Raw genomic sequence first — 20,094 nt, 5'->3', positions numbered from 1 at the left:
AAAAAAATTATCTTTTCTTTATTGATGTCATATATATTTACATCACAATAAGTAAATAAAAAAACATCATCGACATTGTCAGGTCGAATGTGTGCCGCAGGGCGGTGGCTGATGAGTGCGCGTAGGATTTCTATGCACAACTAGTGGTGTCGACTCCTCCATTAGATTGTGACCATCGTACTCATATTTCTCCTCTTCACCTCCACCATCGTGCTCATCTTCATCTTCATCTCCATCTGCACCTTTGGCTTCGTCTTCATCTCCATCTCTTTCCTTCATGCTCGAGTGCAGTGTCGTCCTAGTCTCCCATCGTGTGTCCTCCATTCCATGAGAAGGTGGTTGCGCCAATAACCCACCTCGGTAAAATAATGATGCGGTGGGTATTTGTGACACTATCAGTGAATAACCATATGATGTCGCAAAACCTAAATACGTCGACATTGACCCGAACATTAATACTAGCATCGATGACGACATTAGTGTTGCAATCGGTGACAGTACTAGCATCGACATTTAGCTTGATGTTTGCATCAGCATCGATGTCAGCATGAGGGCGTTGAATGTTGGAGACAGAGGTGCCCCGAAATATGTACTTGCAGGAGGGGTAGTAGTAGGGTGTTGCGGTGGTACATAGCATGGTGCTTGTGAAAAAATATGTGGTTAGTGAAATGAACAAAAATAAGTGGAGTGAACTAACCGGGATGCGACGTAGACATCGGTGGTGCTTGTTGGGTCAGAGCTGGTGATAAACCTGTCATAGAACCTCTTCTAAACTTGTGCTGTTGGGCGACTTATGATTGCCTCTTTTATTGAAATTGCCTACTCCTCGCCTCAACCAATAGAAGATATGGCTTGTCGACAACTTTGAACCAAGGCATTGACTCCAAACAAGTCATCATGTCCGATAAGAAAAAGAGTTCGCGGATAGGTAAGAATTACATCCCATGATCCCAAATGTCGATGTACTTCTTGTGGTAATCTTACAAGTTATCGACGTTCTTCCCTCACAGATCCAGCTTATGTAGTGCTTCCATGTTTCGCGGTGGAGGCGAAATCTATTGGCCCCACTTGAACTACCGGATCACCTGATCTGATTTATGCATTTCACCATCTCGTACGTACACTATCAACGACACTTTTGCATCTCATAAACTCCAATTGGCCAAAAATTTCGGCGGGAGGCATTCTATGATATCTGGGTTGGCGTATGACATCCATTCAAATTGCAATGCACAATTGCAAATTATGTTATGTACGAAATTTTATTTTACAAATCATTGTGTAATTATTATAGGTTTGAAAAAAATAAGTAACTAACCTCAACTTCCGAGCGTTGATCTAACAATTGCTTGATATCTTTAAACTGCTCAAGTAGTCCCACTTAAATCGACCTATAGTTTCACTTATACAAGCAATATGTTAATTCCAATGTACTATACAAACTACATATTTATTAAGAAATGATTTTTTACCTTGTCACCAATAGGAACATAAATAAGTCATTCAGTCGGGGATGTAGAAATGGTAGTCGCCACAAAGCCCACAATTGTAGTAGGAGCAAATAACCACCGATTGACATCTTATCCGGTTATGCCGTTCGACACAACTTCCAGTATAATATGGCCAACACGGTCGATCCCCAACTCATTCGTATGCTTTCTTTGAAGTAGACTAGGTATAGTAGCCACCTTATGTGTACTAAATTTCAACATTTATCAGGCATTAGAATGCCCCTGATTAACCTCAAAATGAATGCTCGAGCGTATTGTTCTTTAACGACGTCGGATGCGTTCAGAAGAAGATCTTTGAAATTAGTTTTCAACCACTTCATATCTATCCAACCACCGTAAAACTTATTCGACACCTTCTCTAAAAATGCCTCGCAAAGATCCTCTTTATCAAGAACAACTAATGACCCCATGACAATTGGCTTGTCCACCAATAAACCGAGTTGTAGAGCTACGTCCTCGAGTGTGTTGTACACTCACCGCATGGGAGATGAAAAGTGTGTATCTTGGGCCTCCATTTTTCCACCAAGGCATTGATGAGTGTAGGATTCGAGTTTATAGTACCTGAGCATATGAGACGCGTACAAGAATCCCGCGTCTTGCAAGTAACCACGAATTTCAATATCTGGGTTCTTTGATAGGTTATGTATGACCTCTTCCAAAACACAATCATCCGCCTATTTATATCGACAAAAAATTTAATTTAAAATAATTTAAAAAATAAAATACTTTAAATTTAACTTAGTTGAAAATAACGAAATTTAAAATTTCGTCTTGCCATTATCGTTTGAGCGGCGAAAATTGCTTGTTGTCGAAACAAATTAGAGAGGTTGTCATTTGTGAAAATTTAATTGAAACAAATGATATACGAAATAGTTAAATGAAACTATGATATTTTTAAACAAGCGTATCAGGAAATTTAGAACAAAACTTGAGAAAATTGATAGAGTTGAGGTTTTTCGCCATTAATGGAAAAAGTGAGTTTACCATCCGCGACATGAAGAACGAAGTGGATAACTCATATAGCTTACAAGCAAGTGATTCACCCTCTTGGGTCCTTCACCATCAAATGTTCCAGTTTGGACAACTTGCTTATACTCTTACTAGAAACCAGATTCATCCAATTCATTGTTTCAATATCTCATAGATTCAAGAATAAGGTGAACTATTATTTTGTACGATAAAGCCCAAATATATATATATATATATTCCTGAAGTTACAATTAACTATTGAGTTGGCATTTATCTAAAGAATGTAAGGTGCCGGTAATACATTACTATATATAATAAAGTAGTCTTTACACTGGTAGTCCCTTTTCCTATAAAGGTGGCAGAGGCACAGGCTTTCAAGTTTCAACCTAGCAACAATTAGCTAGCCATCATCTCTTGTGTCTAGGCATACAATGTCGGGTGTATGGATATTTGACAAAAATGGTGTGGCTCGATTGATATCCAATCCAACCAGAGAATCCTTCGAGGAAAAAGATCCTATTTATCCAGGAACGTCGACCGCACCAGGGGCTCGACCACGGGACCTAGTCTACCGCCCCACGAACCAAGTGATCCGCTCCTACTCCGAACTGGAGCAGCGTCTGGGTGAGCTTGGCTGGACTCGCTACTACAACTTGGACCAACCTGAGCTTCTTCAATTCCACAAATCAGCAAACTCATGTCACCTCATTTCCCTCCCAAGAAACTTCGCCAACTTCAGGTCCATACATATGTACGACATTGTCGTCAAGAACCGGTCTTTCTTCGAAGTACGTGATCCTTCACAGACGTGACATTGCGCCTCATCCACCACAACTACACTGAAGCATAACACCATTTATTTATGTATATATATATAGCCCTGGAACAAAGTGGTTTTTCTTGCGAAATGGTGTAAGTATAGTCCATTGGAACAACAGTTGCTTCATGTTAACTACTGTGTTTAACGAGAGTGATGCTGGGCTCTTTCGTTTTATTTTTTTTTCTTTTTGTTAAAAGTTCAAACTTTTTTTGATCATCTGATTCCTTCTGCTTCACCATTTCCAGTTGGCTTCTGTCTCTCCCATTCGTTCTGCGATAAAAACTCCCAACTTTTTCCCAATACGAGAATATTGTTTTTTTTTTTTTGCTATTGCATGCATGTGAATGTGATGAGACCATTACTGCCTATCATTATCAGCTGGTTCTATCCCAGTGACCCTTTTCTTTTCGGTTCATCAATGGGGTCTTTTAAAAAAAATTGCAGCTTGCAATTTTTTGGATATATTTATTTTAAAAACACTAAATGTAAAATATAATACTATAAAAATAGTATTTGACATGAATATATAACATATTAACAATTTATGTTTTTATTTATTAGTGTTATATTACTAAATTTTATGCCACATGCAAAAAATGCATGTGAAATTTATTTTTGAAATTAAAAAAATGTTAATTAATATGAAAAAAAATCAAAGTGCCTTAAAAAAGCACATTTAAAATTGTGATATAAGATAAGGGGCTGTGGTTAACTGTAATGGACAAAGGTGGATAAATTTATATATATACATACCCATTGGTGCAGTATAACTTGTGAATTAATTTAGTGAAAAATATATTATATATATTTATTATATATAATTTATTAATTGAGTTGATGTTATGAATCAATCAAATAATTTAAATTTTTTTAATACAATAGAATCTCAAGCTCACACATATTTAAATTACTACACAGGTATAGTCTGCTAATCGATCCCACAATTTTGAGATATAATGAACACCTTAACCAATAAACTAAATGTTGGGTCCCAAACAACAACTTAATTAAGAAATTATTAAATGATTTAATTTTCATAATAATAGCAATATAATTATAAGGATAAGTTCCCCCTTTTTCATGAAGTAATTTGCTTTTTCTACCTTGTTTTGCTTAACATTAGTGTTAGTCTTCAGGTTGGTTAGTATTCACCTTTTTTTCTCTCATTAAGTCTTTTTTTTTGTTCTCCTCATCCACTTCATGTGTCTTCTCCTTTTTTCAGAGTGCAGATGTGTTGTGGATATCTTTATTGTATTCATAAGTTGTGATGGACAAATGACTATGTTTATCGTTGCTAAACCTCCACGGACCACCAATATTTTTTCTTGAAAAGTTGGTTGGTTGTAGATACTCGAATAATGGCCTTTTTCGACTTCTTAATCTATTTTGTTTTGAGAGTATTTCAGAATAATAAATGATTTTACGAGTTAGTTTGGACTCATGTTGTCTTAAGTATTATAAATATTTTTCATTGTTTAATAATTCTTCATTTTTGGAACTTTTTGTCTTACATTTTATAACTTTTTTAGTCTTGCTTATGCATGTAGTCTTGTTTTTGTAAGTGAATTTAGGGATGGTTTTGTTGTTGTCCTCTCTAGTTTAGTGGATGCTTGATTTTTTTGCTGATTTTTGCTTGACACTTTGGAGAATTCGAGGTTGTTTTCCTTATTGTGTTAAATGCTTGCAATCACTCTAGATATACCGTGCTTGAGTTATGACAGAGCTAATTATTAACATGCCATAATATTCTATTGATATTGAGGTTGAAACTTCTATTGTGTTAATGGAACTTATCTTTGACCGCTTACAGTGAATATTTGTTATTTTTTCCTCAAATGATATAATATCATGAAATGAATTATAAATTTTTTAAAAAAAAAACCAATTCAGAAGAAAATAATTATAATGTTGCCCAACATGTTAATATAGCTATATTTTTTAATTAAATTCTTGCAAAGTGATATGTGTATTAGTAATAAAATCATTATTCCGTACCAACATATAATGCTATAAAATATAATTTATGATATCATAAAATTTGAAATATTAATACCATAGAAAGCAAAGGTATACTTATTTCGATGGCCCAAAATAAATATAATTGTGATTTGATATATATGATAAAATAGTGAGTAAAATAATGATTGAAGAATGTAAAATTTATTAGAGATTGTATATATGAAAGTAAATAAAATCTGAAAATGGTTGGAGAGAGAGAAGGGGTTTTGCGGTGCTCGGAATTAATTGCAAATTGCAAAAAGGTTAGCGATGAAGAGCGTAAAAGCTGATGTTTCATTTGCACACTTGCATAACTATATATTAAAGAGGAAGGAGGGAAGGGATTGTACCCAAGCACACCCAAAGATCAGATAAGGCCATTATTTTAACTCTGTAATTAAAGGCTAGTTTAATAATATTTTTGAAAAGTGTTTTTAAAAAATGTTGTAAAAAAATATTTTTGAAAAATTTAATTTAAAATTTAAATATTTAACATTGCTGTTAAAAAATACTTTTGAGAAATAAAATGTCTATTTTAGACATGTTATTATCAAGTAATAAATATATATTTAAATAATATTTAAATTAGTTAATATTATTATATTTTAGTAAGAATATAAAAAATTATCATAAGTTTTTAATATTTTAATATATAAAATATAAAATTTAAATATTTTTAAGCAATAAATATTAATTAATTATAAAATTTAATTAAAATATATAAACTATATTTTAAATATTTAAATATAATTACTAAATATTTGTAATTAGTATTTTAAAAAATATATTTTTAATTAATAATTTTAACAAATTTGTAATTAAGCACAAAAAAAAAGTGAAAGTAATATATTATTAGAGGGGTGAAAAAGTAATTAAGCACCAAGAGTGTTTTTGAGATAGAAAAAGCTGAAAGTTTTAACTTTTACTTTTTAGAAGTACTTTTCAAAATGCTTTTCAAAAGTATTTCTGAAAAGTTAAAAATTTCAGCCAAAAGCAGTTTATTTAGTACAGTTTTTTATCAAAAGTATTTTTGGAGCCAGAAATATTTTTTTTTAATCACTACTAAACAAGCCCTTAACACACCACCCTAGCTTCCGGCTTCAGCCTGCTAATGCCATGTAAAAATAAAAATAGATATTTAACTTCCTCATTTGGACTAGAATTTTATTTGGTTTTTAATAATTTTTAATATATACTAAATTACGACACACCTTAAAAAATAAAATTTATAACAAATATATTTATAAAAATTGATATAAATAATAATGAAACTTTAGTTTAGTAGTAAACTAAAAATGTGGAATATTAAGAAAATATGAGTTTAAATCTTATCATGTGCATATATATTTTTTTATTTTTTATATAAAATAGATAAAATGATAAAAACATTCTCCAAATAATAAAATTTATTTTGTAAAGTAAAAGTATTTTTGTCTTTTTCCAACTGAGTTTTGTACTCAATTAACACCTCAACCCATTCAAAATTTTATAATAAGTATGGATATTTAAATTTAGGGTTAGTATTTAGTATACTATCAATGTATTTTTTTATTTCACAAGTAATCTTAAAAATTATCATGTATTTATTTTTTAAAAATATTTTACTATATCCTATAAAACATTTGTCGATTTCTAACCTTACTTGTGGAGTCTAAAAACTCCACCAGCAACATACCAAATATTTTCTCTTAAATTTAATATATTTAAAGATTTTCACTTTAACCCAAAAGATTAATTTTGGAATGAAAAATTTACCACTATATTTAAACAACTAGTATTTGGTATACTGGTAGCATACTTTTTATTTCATAAGTAACCTTAAAAAATATCATGTATTTTTTTTATATTTTACTATACTCCTATGTGACATTTGTCAACTTTTTAATTCTACTTGTGGAATCTAAAAACATCATTAGCAATATATAAAATATTTTTTTCATATTTAAATAGAGAAATTCAAAAGGCTAAGCACTCTTTTGTTTTAATACATTTTAAAGTTATTTATAAATTCATTAAACCCTTTTATTAATTAAATTAGTAGAATATTATACTAGTCAAACTTGTAATTTCCATGAAATATCTAAAGTGTGTTTAGTATTATTTTTTAAAAACACTTTTGGATAAAAACATTCTTGAATAAACTCGTTTTGAGAGAAAAAGTGATTCTCCCAAGCTAAAAATTAACCCAAAAGTATTTTTTTTGATAAACTAAAAATTTTAACTTTTTTTCAAAAATATTTTTTTTTCTCAAAAGTATTTTTGAGAAACAATCCTAAATTAAGCAATCAGTCTTAAATTAATTAAACATTGCAAGCAGTCAGTCTTAAATTAATTAAACATTGCGATTATCTTTAGGTTTTTTTAAAAATAAAAATATTGGATCAAGTACAAATATATATATTTAAATAATTAACACAAAAATTAATCATTTAAAAGTATAATCAAATTAATAATCAAAATACATCTAAAATTAAATTTTAAAAATGTTAATTTTACGTGAATAAATTTAATAAATCACAGATGATAAAACTTAAAAGCAAAATAAAATTTAAACTAAAATTTTACATATAATTTACACATAACATAAACATTTTCACTTGAATTTAATAAACAAAAGTTCTTAGTCTACAAATTTTAATTTTGCTTGAATAAGGAAGAGCCTTAAAAGGCGTTGTAGCGCCGGCGGCAGAAAAAAGTAGGATGAAAGTGAACCATAATTCACAATAACTTTGGATTTGACATAACAATGGGATAGACAGGGTGATGGAGTTTTTCATACAAGTGCTGTTGCATCTGCAACACCGGTGGCTCCTCCATGTTCCTCTTTTTATTTCTCAGTAGTACGGACAGGACAATGTATTGTTAATTCTGATGAAATCCCTTATCTTTTTTCGGCTCATCAGCTACACACCTAGGCTTTTGTTCCAACTCAACTCATTCATCCATAGCCATACCAACTCCAAAAACTTGGTTAAAATCAAATTCATTGTAATTTGGTTTGTTAACTTGCTCCACCTCTCCTTAACTGTCCACCTAACTAAGGTTCATTCTCTCATCAATGATAAAACTCTTCCCACATCTCATTCTTCAGTTAATTTCTCCCATTTAATTTCTATATTTTTATTTGATCAACTTTAGTTATTGTATAGTTTTAATCTCTTTATTTTTAAAATTTTAAAATTTTAGCCTTGATCCAAACACTAGCAACTAAATCTGTTTAATTAAATTCAATTACTAGTCATGTACTATTCATACAATTGCAGATTTAGTCAATTTTCCCTATTTGTATTATTCTAAGTCTCTATGCTTTTTGAATTTTAAAATTTCAATTTTAACGCAAATGACAATCATTAATCCCAACTGGATTTTTGGTAAGTAATATGTGAAAATAATAAACTAATATGACATTACATATATGATAATATGTTTGTCACATCAAATTTTGAAAATAGCAAAATATTATTTAATTAATTTAACAATTATTATTTAGTGAGGACTGAAATTTTAAAATTTAGAAAGCATGAGAACTAAAAAGGATCAAATAAAAGTATATGGATTAAATCTACAACTTTTTACTAAATACATAGACTAATAGTAGAATTTAACCTAAAATTCACCGACTTTATCACCTTAAATTATAATGGTTTGTGTAAAAATTATGGTAATATAGTATATCGCAAATGAGTCACTCATTATGTGCGTCTAATTTCAATATCTTCACACATAACGAGTACAATATTCTCATGATTAAACTTTAAAAGATTATTTTGTGTTCTTTCTATTCTCTTCACGATTCATGTAAGGAAATAAATCCTAAGACCAACATATTTTATTTTTAAGAGTAGGCTACTATACAACTGTTAGATATATATTAATTCATAAATATGAGTAGAGTTAGTATGCAACACCCGAATTCATTTAAGCACATTTTAAGTTTCTTATGATCTTTTTACTTATTAGTGAAATGATAAATTTTTGTATTCACAATTATCTTCACAACATTAAACATAATTAATTGCCAGTGAATACAATTGAATCAAACACTATAATGATTTTTCCTTTTTCTTAAACCTCTCTACTTCAATTTAACTACACTTTAGTTACATTTCATTACATTGAATCATACATTGAATCATACATTATCATTGAAACTTAAAGAAATAGTCAAAGGTCATAAAGGTACTTAATAAAGAGATTTATTGTTAATCTCATAGGTCTCACCCAACTTAGAAGCAAATATCAAATCTTGGATGGTGCATTCTCTTTGAAAAAAACAACTTTGGGCATAAATGCTTATAGCCGAATACACTCAAACACGCATTAGTAATCCTTGGTCGAGCAATATTTTCGCAACTTGGAGTGGACTTAGAAGGATTAGTTTGCTCTTTTAGCAAGGCATTAAATGGGTGGTATCGGATGGGAATATTACTAGACAGGTTTTGGTGCACCTAGATTTTTCCTAACAAGGCTACTACGACTAGAAGAGGAGGAAAATTCTTTTCTACAAGTTAAAATCGAATGGGATGAAAGACAAGCTTCTACCCTTTCTTTTAACCTCCCGTCGAATATTCTCATTGTGTTCCTGAGTACCCTTACAGTGTCCCACTTGCAAGATCAAGACATGATTTTTTGGTCGGGATTGAATATTGAGATCTTCTCTCTTTCCAGAGCCTATGATATGGCCGATAATAGGCCTCCATTTGTTGATAATTGGGATAAACTTATTTGGGATTTTGTTTGGAAAACAAATCTCCTTCCAAAGGTGAGTTTTTTCCTATAGAAATGCAGCATTTGCATTCTGCCTACTAAGATATGCTTGTTTGAAAGGGATATGACCATTGACTTGTCATGTCCCCTATGTGAGAATCACCAAGAAGACATTGAAACATCTACTTCGCAAATGCCTAGACAATGATCTCTGGTGGAACAAATTGTGCAATCTAGAGAACATTAATCAGGTACATAACAAAGGTTGGATACTCTGGCTATTTGAGAATCTTCACTCAGAAGCTTGGTATTCTAGGCCATCCCTGCCTTGGAATGTTGTTTTTGCTTACTTTCTTTGGGAACTTTGGATCTCACAAACCAACATTGTTTTTCACTCCACCCTAATTAACAATGATATCATCCAGCATACCTTGAACGTGCTTGTGTTTTCTATGCACTTACTGATAAGGAAAGGAAATAGGCTCCTCCGTTGTCGATGAGATTCTATTGGGATGCGCCAGGGAGAGGATAAGCAAAGCTAAACTTTGATGGCTTAACTTTGGAAAATCCTGGGAAGGCGGGAGGTAGGGCCCTTATCTGAGATGAGAATAATAGATGGCTTATAGTATCCTATCGCCACACCGCTTATGCTAAGTAACTTAGAGGCAAAAGTATGGGGCCTTAGAGATGGTCTTGAGTTAGCCTAGAGGACTAACCTAAGAAACCTTGATGCTGAAATTGATGCAACCATTGTTATAAGTGTGATCCATATATAATTATTCAAATCATAACATGTTATCCACTCTTTTTTTTTTATTGCATGATGCTCCTATCAAAATTGGAAGGAAAGATACTTAAGCATATCTTCTGCGAGAAGAATAGATGCTCTTACCCGTCCACGAAGTAGTTTTCAAAGCTTTGTATTGGACATAAATACACAACATGATCTTTTGTTTGTTTGTAACATGCCCCCTCTCGACCTTTCCCCTAATTTGATGGCTGATGTTTGAGTGGGGATCTTTTGTACCGAAATGTCGGTTTGTTTTTGCTCAGTGGAGTAAAAAAATGAAGATAAAATTTAAATGAGCAGAAAAAAGGAGAGATTGATTTGTTTTTCATTTCTTTCAATATGTTTAGCTGTGTAAAATTAAATGTCGATAATGATAATAAATTGCAAAAAAAAAGAGAGAAAAATAGAACACCTAGAATTTTATGTAAGAATCCTTTTGAGAAAATATCATGGGCTATGTCGAATTTGAATAATATAAGAGGAATATCGAATAAATGAAATATACTTCTATACGATTTCACTTGAGCAACAACTTGTATTTTATTTTAATAGGAATATGGGTCATACAACTTCTAACAAGCTGAATAATAATAAAAAAAAATTATTTCCCTTTGTCACTTTGTAAAATTAAAAATAAAAGAAAAACAAATAAAAAGTTTGAAAGATACATAATTTCAAATTAACTTATAACTCTTGCTTATTTGGATAAAAAATAGTTATCACTTCAATGCTCTTTCATCTCATTCTTTTCTAAAAATTTATTTTATTTATTTTTTTACTCAACCAATTACACAGGTGAATTATCAAATTAATTAAAGGCTGCAAAATGGGATTGTTGGCCGATAACGAAGTCTCTTAACATTCCTTGTCCGATAAACCAAATGTGCTTAACGGAAATCTAAACCCAAGTACTGAAGGTGGGTGATTCATTCTCGTCACTTCATGGGGTAAGAATACGTTGAATGGTGCTCCATTTTTAATTTTCTAGGATGGCATTATTTAATAGAGCCGAAGGATGAGACAGCTTTGAGAGATGTTTTCACCATTTCTGGAATGAGTTCTAGGATTTCAGAGCATGGTTCAGTACTTGAGTTGCTGGTTTGTCGGCTTCGCCACGACTTTTGTACATGTTTCCCTTTGCCTTTCGAACAATCTTGGAAAAGAAGTAAAAAAAAAAAAAGGTTCAATAGGTCGGCTCAGGAGAACCAGTTGTAGTAGCGGACGTTTAGTCATTATGGGGAGAAATTCATCCCAAGGCCAAAGTAGGCTTTTTACTCTCAATTCATTGACGGGCTCGTCCCAAATTAGGCCTAAAATGAAACGAAAACCATCTCTTTGTTCTGAAACAAAGCCATTTAAAAAGGAAATCCTAGCTAAAGGTTACATATTAACAATGGAAAGAGAACAAAAGAATGAATAAACGAATACAAAAGAAACCTATAACCTCTACCTAGAAACAGGGAATGTTTGCAAACCATTGCTTAATCAGTTTGGCAGGCTGTTAGGGATGTAAATGTAGCAGACCAATCTTGTGTAGTAGATTCAGCCACTTGGACTTGGTCATCCCCAAGGAAGGGAGTCCAGGAGTCTGCTGAGGCATTGCTGCTGAACAACCAATCCACTTTCTCTGGTACATTAACGAAAATAAAGTTGGAAGGCTTCATTTTCTATCAGATTTCCTCTTTTTGTTGCCTGGAGAGGCCTCTGTCAACTGCAAAACAAAATTCAAGCATAAACCAAAACCCAGGATCTGACAAATATTCAACTAACAAGGTTTTTATTTCGGACTTCCAACGTACACACCAACAGGAGTCTCTGTTCCTTTCTTCCTTTTAGATTGAGGGGTGCCAGTTTCTAGATAGTAAAGCACTTTTTTCTTCGATCTGAATTTTCGGCCCGATGATGGATCAACATAATACTGCACAACCGTCGTTTTTAGTTTTTTCACTGCATTTCCAATTATCTACTTAGATGAATACAACAAGAGGGTCTCAATCAACTTCTAATTATACACCCTACATGCATAAACAAATCAATGATGCAACAAAATGAACTGGAATCAACTCAAATGTACTTTCACATAGTTTCCTATGACTCCCTTAAATCAGATATTTTAAAACGCAACATTCACCCAAGTCAAATCCCACATTTAATCGTTACATTCACTCCAGATTCCACAATGCACCTTGTTTCTCTGAGGGGACAGTTAAAAGCTTTTATATGTGTCATGTATGTCACTAATGAAAATGGCAATCATGCACAACTTGATACTCGATAATCATGAATACCCATAGAATAAAAAATTGAATAAATACGCTGACATTAAACTTAACAGAGAAAAAAATTTATGGTAGATAGTATGGAATTAACCTTATCAACCAGACCAGGTCTGGCATCGGTGCTTCGAACCCTATCTTTGATCAACCATCCAGTTGGCAACTAAGTATCGGATGCCACCCCACGTCGTTTCACCTTGGACTCTGTCGAGAACGACGAGTTGTTTGAGCCTTGTGGCGGTGTGTCGAGTAAGGTGCGACCTCAAATCGAATCGTTGGGAGGCTTTGGTGACTCAGCTAATTGGTTTCTGTTGAAAGCCAATACAACTTCTACATAAAAACCAAACTTATCATTTAATAGATATTTTCTTTAAATTTTTCTAGAATATAAAATAAAGAAATAAGATACTATCTTAAAGATTAGATATTCTAGATTAACATTTCAACTATTAGATATTTGTAAAATTAATGGCAAGAATGTTGACATGTGTCAACAAACCAACGGTCATTAAACTCTATAAATAAGGTAGGTGCTTTCATTTTTGTAATGATGCAAGAGAGAAGTGTGTTGACATGTGTCAACTTTATTGTATTGTGTATTAATAAAAATGTTCTCTTTTCTTATAATTGTAAGTCTTGGTTAAGCCTTACGTTTCTAAACATTTAGTGCGCTTGGGTTAGCTTTTATATGATAAGGATTGAAGTAGAAGAAAGATTGAATTCAAGTTGACTGACTCAAGAAGCGGAAACCAAATAAATTTAGAAAATAACAAAAGAAAGAAGAAAAATAAGAAAACTTTAAGAAATAAAGGATAAATATTCAAAATAATAACTAAACAGTGAAATTATAGATTATTTCTTGGAGGGTTGATTATAGTTATTAATCGAGTTTTTTTAGATTTATATCTTAAACGATTCAATTGGACATTTATCTTTCTATCTATCGGTTTATCGTTTCATCTTTCACTTTTCTTTAATCTATCTTTTCTCTGTTTAGTTATTATTTTGAGTATTTATCCTTTATAATTTTTTTAGTTTTTCTAATTTTTGTTATTTCCTTTGTTATTTTCTAAATTTAGTTAGATTCTTCATTTCAGGTCATATCCAATTTTTTTTTTAAAGTCAAACAACTTGAATTCAATTATTATTCCGCTTCCTCCGTTCAATTCCTTATCATCTAAGCACTTAGTGCACTTAAGTTAGATTTTATATATAGCCGACTCTGCTGCCTGAATGATATATGGTCTGCTCTGTCACTTGAGTATTATAGTGCACTAATAAGTTAGAAAATAAAAGGTTAACGGACTCCATAGACTTGGTGTAACATTAGTTGTAGGTCCTAGATCCTGGAGTAAAGTTCTCAACAATTTCTTTCGTTGGCATTGGATTTGTGGAGCAGTTTGGAAGGGGCAAAGGTAGTGGAAGGTTGAATTAGATTTGACATTGGCAACACAAAGATGAAAGAGCTACACTTGAATTTTTTTTTGACGTTTTAGAATAAAACACGAACAGAAAAGCTACTCCCATGCCATGGATTGGAGTAGATTGGATTAGATATTATGATGTACTTTTTAAAATGTTTTTTTTATAAAAAAAATCTTAAAGACATCATTTGAGAGATAAATCTCAAATTTTATTAGTTATGACTACATATGTTAATCAATTGTTAAATTTGGTAAAATTGATATTATTTAAATATAAAAAAATTATAACTAAGATAAAAAATAATATAAAACGTATATAGCACAAAAAATTAAATAATAAAATAATATCAAAATAAATAATAAAATAAAACTTTGCTCTGAAAATTTACAAAATTAGAAATATAACATCTCAAATGTTTCAAATAAATAATTATTAAGAAGATATACTAAAGTATTAATTTATAATGTTAAAAAATATAGCATTATCTAATCAAATAAAAACATATAAAATATAAAAATCAACGTGATACACTATATTTGGAAAAACCTACAAATCAAAATAAAAGTAGTCATCTATTTAAAATACCAAATAAAAAATAGTTAAGATTTTAAATATAAAAATTTAATATTTTATTATAGAATAAATATATTGTACATAACAATTTTTTTTAAAAAATAACTGAATGTTTTTATACCATTTATTATTGAAATGATTATTCGAATTATATTTTATTAATATTTTATATTAATTTAAAACTAAATGGACGCCCCTCACGTCCCTTTTATCACTTCTTTGAATTTTCTTTGTTCAAATTTTGTTATTAAACCCTATATTTTATGTAAATTATCAATTTAGTATATATATTTTAATTTGAGCAATTTTAATTCTTATATTTTTTAAAATTTGAAACTTTAGTCTTGACCCAATGGTAGCAGTTAAATATGTTTAGTTAAATTATGTTATTAATCTTGTATTATGTGTAAAGTTATAGATTTAATCCACGTTCACTAATTGAATAATTTTTAGTGGTTATATTTTTTGAATTTCAAAATTTTAATATTAATGCAGACGACAGTTGCTAAATCTATTAGCTGATTTTTTGTGAGTAATATGTGAAAATAACAAACAGACATAGCATTACACATGTAATAATATATTTGACACATCAAATTTTAAAAATAACATAACTTAACCTAATGAATTTAATACTAATCATTAGTTAGGACTCAAATTTTCAAATTCCAAAAATATAAAAACTAAAAATGACCAAATTAAAATATAGATATTAAACCCATAACTTACGTAAAATATAGGATCTAATAGCAAAATTTGAGCTTTTTCTTTCTAGTCTTGTTTTTAATTGCTTTCACTATGATTTTCGTAATGATTTAGTTACATCGAGCACCTCTATATGGAAGCTTGTACATAAACAATACTCCATTATATTTTCTCTAAATGTAATTATGGTTTTAGTTTTATGTTTTAGTCAATTATGTTTTTTTTAAAGAACTGACATTTGTATAATAGGTTGTAGTGTTTTATAGATCATTTGTAATATTTGTGATATTTATGTATTATTGTATTTTATGGTGTAAAGCTCGATAAATATCAAGAGGGAGTGACTTGGTGTTTTAAAATTTTAGAAGAAAGATGGCAATAAAAAATAAACATAAGAATTTATAGTGGTTCGACCTCAATTACTTATCTTCACCACCTTAGTTTATCACAACTAAGGATTTCTCAAATTCACTAATTTGAAACCTTTTGAAGATAAGGTTTAACCTTTACAAACACTATATTTTCAATAAACATTATAGAGCTACTTCCCCTTGAGGTTTTCTACCAAAATCTTAAGTAAACCCTTACAAAGATGAGAAATAAAATGACTAATAAGAAATACCTCTCAAAGGTTAATTTCACTCAAAAGACTTTACAACATTTAAAAGATTGAAAGAAATAACTACCCAAGTGTGTATATGAGAAATACAATGAAAATATTAGAATTATGCACAATAAACTTTGTAAGCTTGATTATTGTCTACTTCTTAGTGTTCTTGATCTCTATTTATACCATCTTATTGATTTCTAGTAGTTTGTAGTGGTTAGAAGGAAAATTGAGTTGTTGGAGACATTAATTCGAGCATTAAATGTAATTGTAAGGGCATAGGTATTAGTACCTTGGTAATTAGGGTTTATTTAAAAATGTAATTGTTGAGCCTATGAGTATCGCACCAAAGATGGAAGAGGTTTAGACCCTACAGGGCATTGGGTTTGGTATCCATGTGGCAAAAAGCTTTGCCAACTTGGGTATCAGTTCCTTTGCCAAAAGGGTTCGATACCCTTGTGGCAAAAAGCTTATTGTCGACTTCGATATTACACTCTTTTAGGTTGGGTATCGCACCCTACATGAAAAATACTTGGAAATTTTCTTTAAAACGACATTTCAAACTATTGATTTACTTTTAAGTACTTAGAATAACTTGAAAAATAATTTCTTAAAATATACCTTATCAAATTTGATTAAGAGATTTTTTGGTATATCAAAACATTAGAAAATCAAAGCTAAGAATCTCTCATTTTTTATATAGCAAAATTTTAAGAAACTTTGCTTTTAAGAACTCCCCTTTAAAACACTTTTTAAAGACAAGCACTTAAAAAAAATGATTGAATTTCAATTTAAATAGATTTTTGTTTTTGATATTCTAATTGAAATTCAATTAATTTTTACTTAGTTGTTAATGGTAATTCCTCATATTTCCATCTATAGTTTGGGTAATTTTACTTTTTCAGTAAGGGATTAATTCAAAATATAGATTTCCCCTAAAGAATCAATGTATAGATGAATTTTAATTTTGAGAAATTTTATATTTTACTTTTGAAATCCGCTTCACTCATACTTATCTTCTTAGAAAAGACTAGTTACTTTTGTTTTATGCCCGTATAGCTTTTCATGAATATAAATCTTAAATGGATATGTTTCTAACAAGCACATTGTATTCAATTGTGTAAAATAATGCTGGACTGATTGTCGAAGAAGGATACAAAGCCTAATCATATGTTGTGAAATATGATGCTTTCAACTAGGTTGTTAATCACATCTTACTTTGGTTTCCATACTATTAGTTGTTTCCTGATTAAGAATAGAACAGGTGTAACTTGTTTGCGTTGATGGTCATTCGAAGCAGGATTATTGAGGATGGTAATTTGGGATCGTTTTGGTTTATGGTAATTTGTCAAGATGAAGTGAATTGTCAGAGATCTATAATTTGTCTACTCACACATCTAAAAGTTATGTAATGAGGTATGCCTCTGCCTCTGGTTCTTAGTGATTTACTAGTAGCATCTGTTTGTCTGAGACTCCTTATTACAGCTCCAAAGGTTGTGTAACAAGGATCTAGTAATGTGGTTGGTAAGTGGGCTCTGATTGAGCATTTTATGTACAACGACTAGTACATGCAATAAGCTGGTCAATAAATAGAAATCATGCAAGCTTTTTATGTTCTTTCCTTCATCTTAATTTGCATGTCAAGCTCCTTCTAGATACATATATGTTGGCCTGTTGCATTTTATTTTTATGAATATGTGTGTATATCTAGATGCTAAGTATAAAGCTCACATGAAAGCATATTTCTCAATTGGATTTGGATCGTTGCAGTAATGTTTATTTTTAGCCTTCGTTTTACGTTAGTTGTGTTGAGGAGGGAATTGTTTCTCATATTTTAAAGACAAATAATTTCTTAAGGCTCTACTTCATATGAAGAATGTAAAATTTGTTAAATATTTTGTGATATTGGTGTTTTGTAGGGTTGTTAAGTGAGATAATGTATGTATGCAGTACGAGAATATTTAAATTCATATTAATGCACTATGAATTAGTGTTTTTAAGGTGTGCATCAAAGCGTACCTAGGCTTTATGCTTAGCACTAGACAACAAAAGCACTTTAAGCCATTTTGGGCAAGGCGCGTGTGATTAGGTGGTGTATTTTGTAAAACGGTAAATGTAACAAAAAAATGGCAATCTAATTGAATTTATTTCATTTATATATTTTTTTTCATTAAATGTATCTTTATTAGCAAGACAAGAGATAATATCGATCTCTCTACTTCTCAATGTTCAAGTTTTCAACAAAATGCATGCAACCATACGGAAATCATGCATATTCATCAACATAAGAAAATTTGCATGCTTAAGCTTATTTTATTTATATGCATAGGCACACATATATGTATATTGCACCTTCAGTGAAGTGAAAGCTTTTTCTTGCTCCTTGTTCCTATGGGAATATAAAGGTTCTAACATCTTTAATGCGCTTTGTCCCTTTGAGAACATTGTTATAGATCTTTTTTTGAGATATCAAAACTTGTGATTATAATTAAATCGATATTTTACAGATGTGTTGATTAACAGGAGCCTTTTAAATCAGTGGTTGTTTCTTAATATAACATAAGGGAAAAAAAGGGAAAGATTCTAGTTTTAGTTTTTTTTTCTTTTTTCTTTCAGATCAATCATATCATTATTTGATTTTTTTTTCTGAAAAATGGAATATGTTAGGTTTAAAGTTATAATTTTTAGTTAATGATCAACAGATTGAGTATTGAATATGGTTTGGAAGCAATTTATATTTAATTTCTTCCGTTAAAATCAAAATGTGAAAGTAACTTATTGCAAGAATTATTTGTTGCTTTAGCTTTGGAGGTAGATGAAAAAGCCAAAGGTTAGCTAAGAATTTGTCTAACTCATTTTTTCTTTATTTTCTAATTTGGTTTTTCACTAATAAAAATTACTTCAATTTAGGCTTTTAGACTAGTTAATGTTCAAGTTCTTGTGCCTTTTTCATCAATCAAGATTAAATACTGTAGTTTACTCACAGTTGCATTTCTTTTGTTAGTTATGTAAGATTTTGAGGATTTCTCATATTGTTATATATTGGAATGGAAAACAGATACGATTCCAAGTAAGAGAAAAATGTTGTATTATCTCATTTAAAGTATAATATTGGTGGTCAATTATGCTTTATGATGTGCTTATGGTGTAACACCCCTAGCCCGTATCCGTCGTCGGAATAGAGTTATAAGGCATTACCGGATAATACACATCATTCACATACATTTATGCATTCAAAATCAATATCCATTCAACTCATCTACATTGTCCCTTATAAGGTCCTACGAGACCTTAAAACATGCTTAAAAGTGGTTTGGGACTAAACTGATAACATTTGTAAACTTTGGGAAACTTATAAAATTTTCAATCATTTAAGGGTCACACTCCCGTGTGAACAGGCCTTGTGCCTCACACGGCCAACATACATGCCCGTGTGAAAACAGGGCATACATTCTGACTTGCACCATACGGTTGGAGACACGCCCATGTGCCATGGCCGTGAGAAAACTAGATGGGTTACTGACTTGGGTCACACGGTCGGCCACACGCCCATGTGCCAGCCCGTGTGTCACACACGGTCAGTAGGCATGCCTGTGTGTCTAGGCCGTGTCAAACCTGTAGGGTATACTGACTTAATTCGAAATGGTACTTCAGAGGACACACGACCGTACAGCATGACCGTGTGTCTGGTACCCCAGGTGACACACGACTGT

At 31.0% G+C, this 20,094-nt stretch overlaps 1 protein-coding gene and 1 long non-coding RNA gene across 5 annotated transcripts; one reads left to right on the top strand and one right to left on the bottom strand.

Moving 5' to 3' along the window:
• The first annotated feature begins 2,911 nt into the window (after positions 1 to 2,911).
• LOC121203660 (flowering-promoting factor 1-like protein 1) lies at positions 2,912 to 3,292 on the top strand. The gene has a single exon (XM_041074090.1). The coding sequence runs from the start codon at positions 2,912 to 2,914 to the stop codon at positions 3,290 to 3,292; it is 381 nt and encodes a 126-aa protein (XP_040930024.1).
• An 8,715-nt stretch (positions 3,293 to 12,007) lies between these two features.
• Positions 12,008 to 13,458, bottom strand: LOC121232181 (uncharacterized). Of its 4 annotated transcripts, none has more exons than XR_005930429.1 (3): positions 13,166 to 13,429; positions 12,595 to 12,742; positions 12,008 to 12,506 (listed from the first exon to the last, which is right to left on the bottom strand). It is a non-coding gene; the product is annotated as an uncharacterized lncRNA (long non-coding RNA). The 4 variants fall into 4 exon arrangements; XR_005930428.1 differs by having other exon boundaries at positions 12,595 to 12,713; XR_005930431.1 differs by having other exon boundaries at positions 12,008 to 12,713; positions 13,166 to 13,458.
• Between the last annotated feature and the right edge of the window lie 6,636 nt (positions 13,459 to 20,094).

Source organism: Gossypium hirsutum, chromosome A07 (assembly GCF_007990345.1).
Source record: "Gossypium hirsutum isolate 1008001.06 chromosome A07, Gossypium_hirsutum_v2.1, whole genome shotgun sequence".
Lineage (NCBI taxonomy): Eukaryota > Viridiplantae > Streptophyta > Magnoliopsida > Malvales > Malvaceae > Gossypium > Gossypium hirsutum.
The sequence above is the reverse complement of the archived record's forward strand: the minus strand, read 5'-3'. Positions and strand labels throughout refer to the sequence as shown.

What these genes read in the sequence shown, in the direction of transcription:
- LOC121203660 (XM_041074090.1), top strand. Translation starts at nt 2,912, where the DNA reads ATGTCGGGTGTATGGATATTTGACAAAAATGGTGTGGCTCGATTGATA.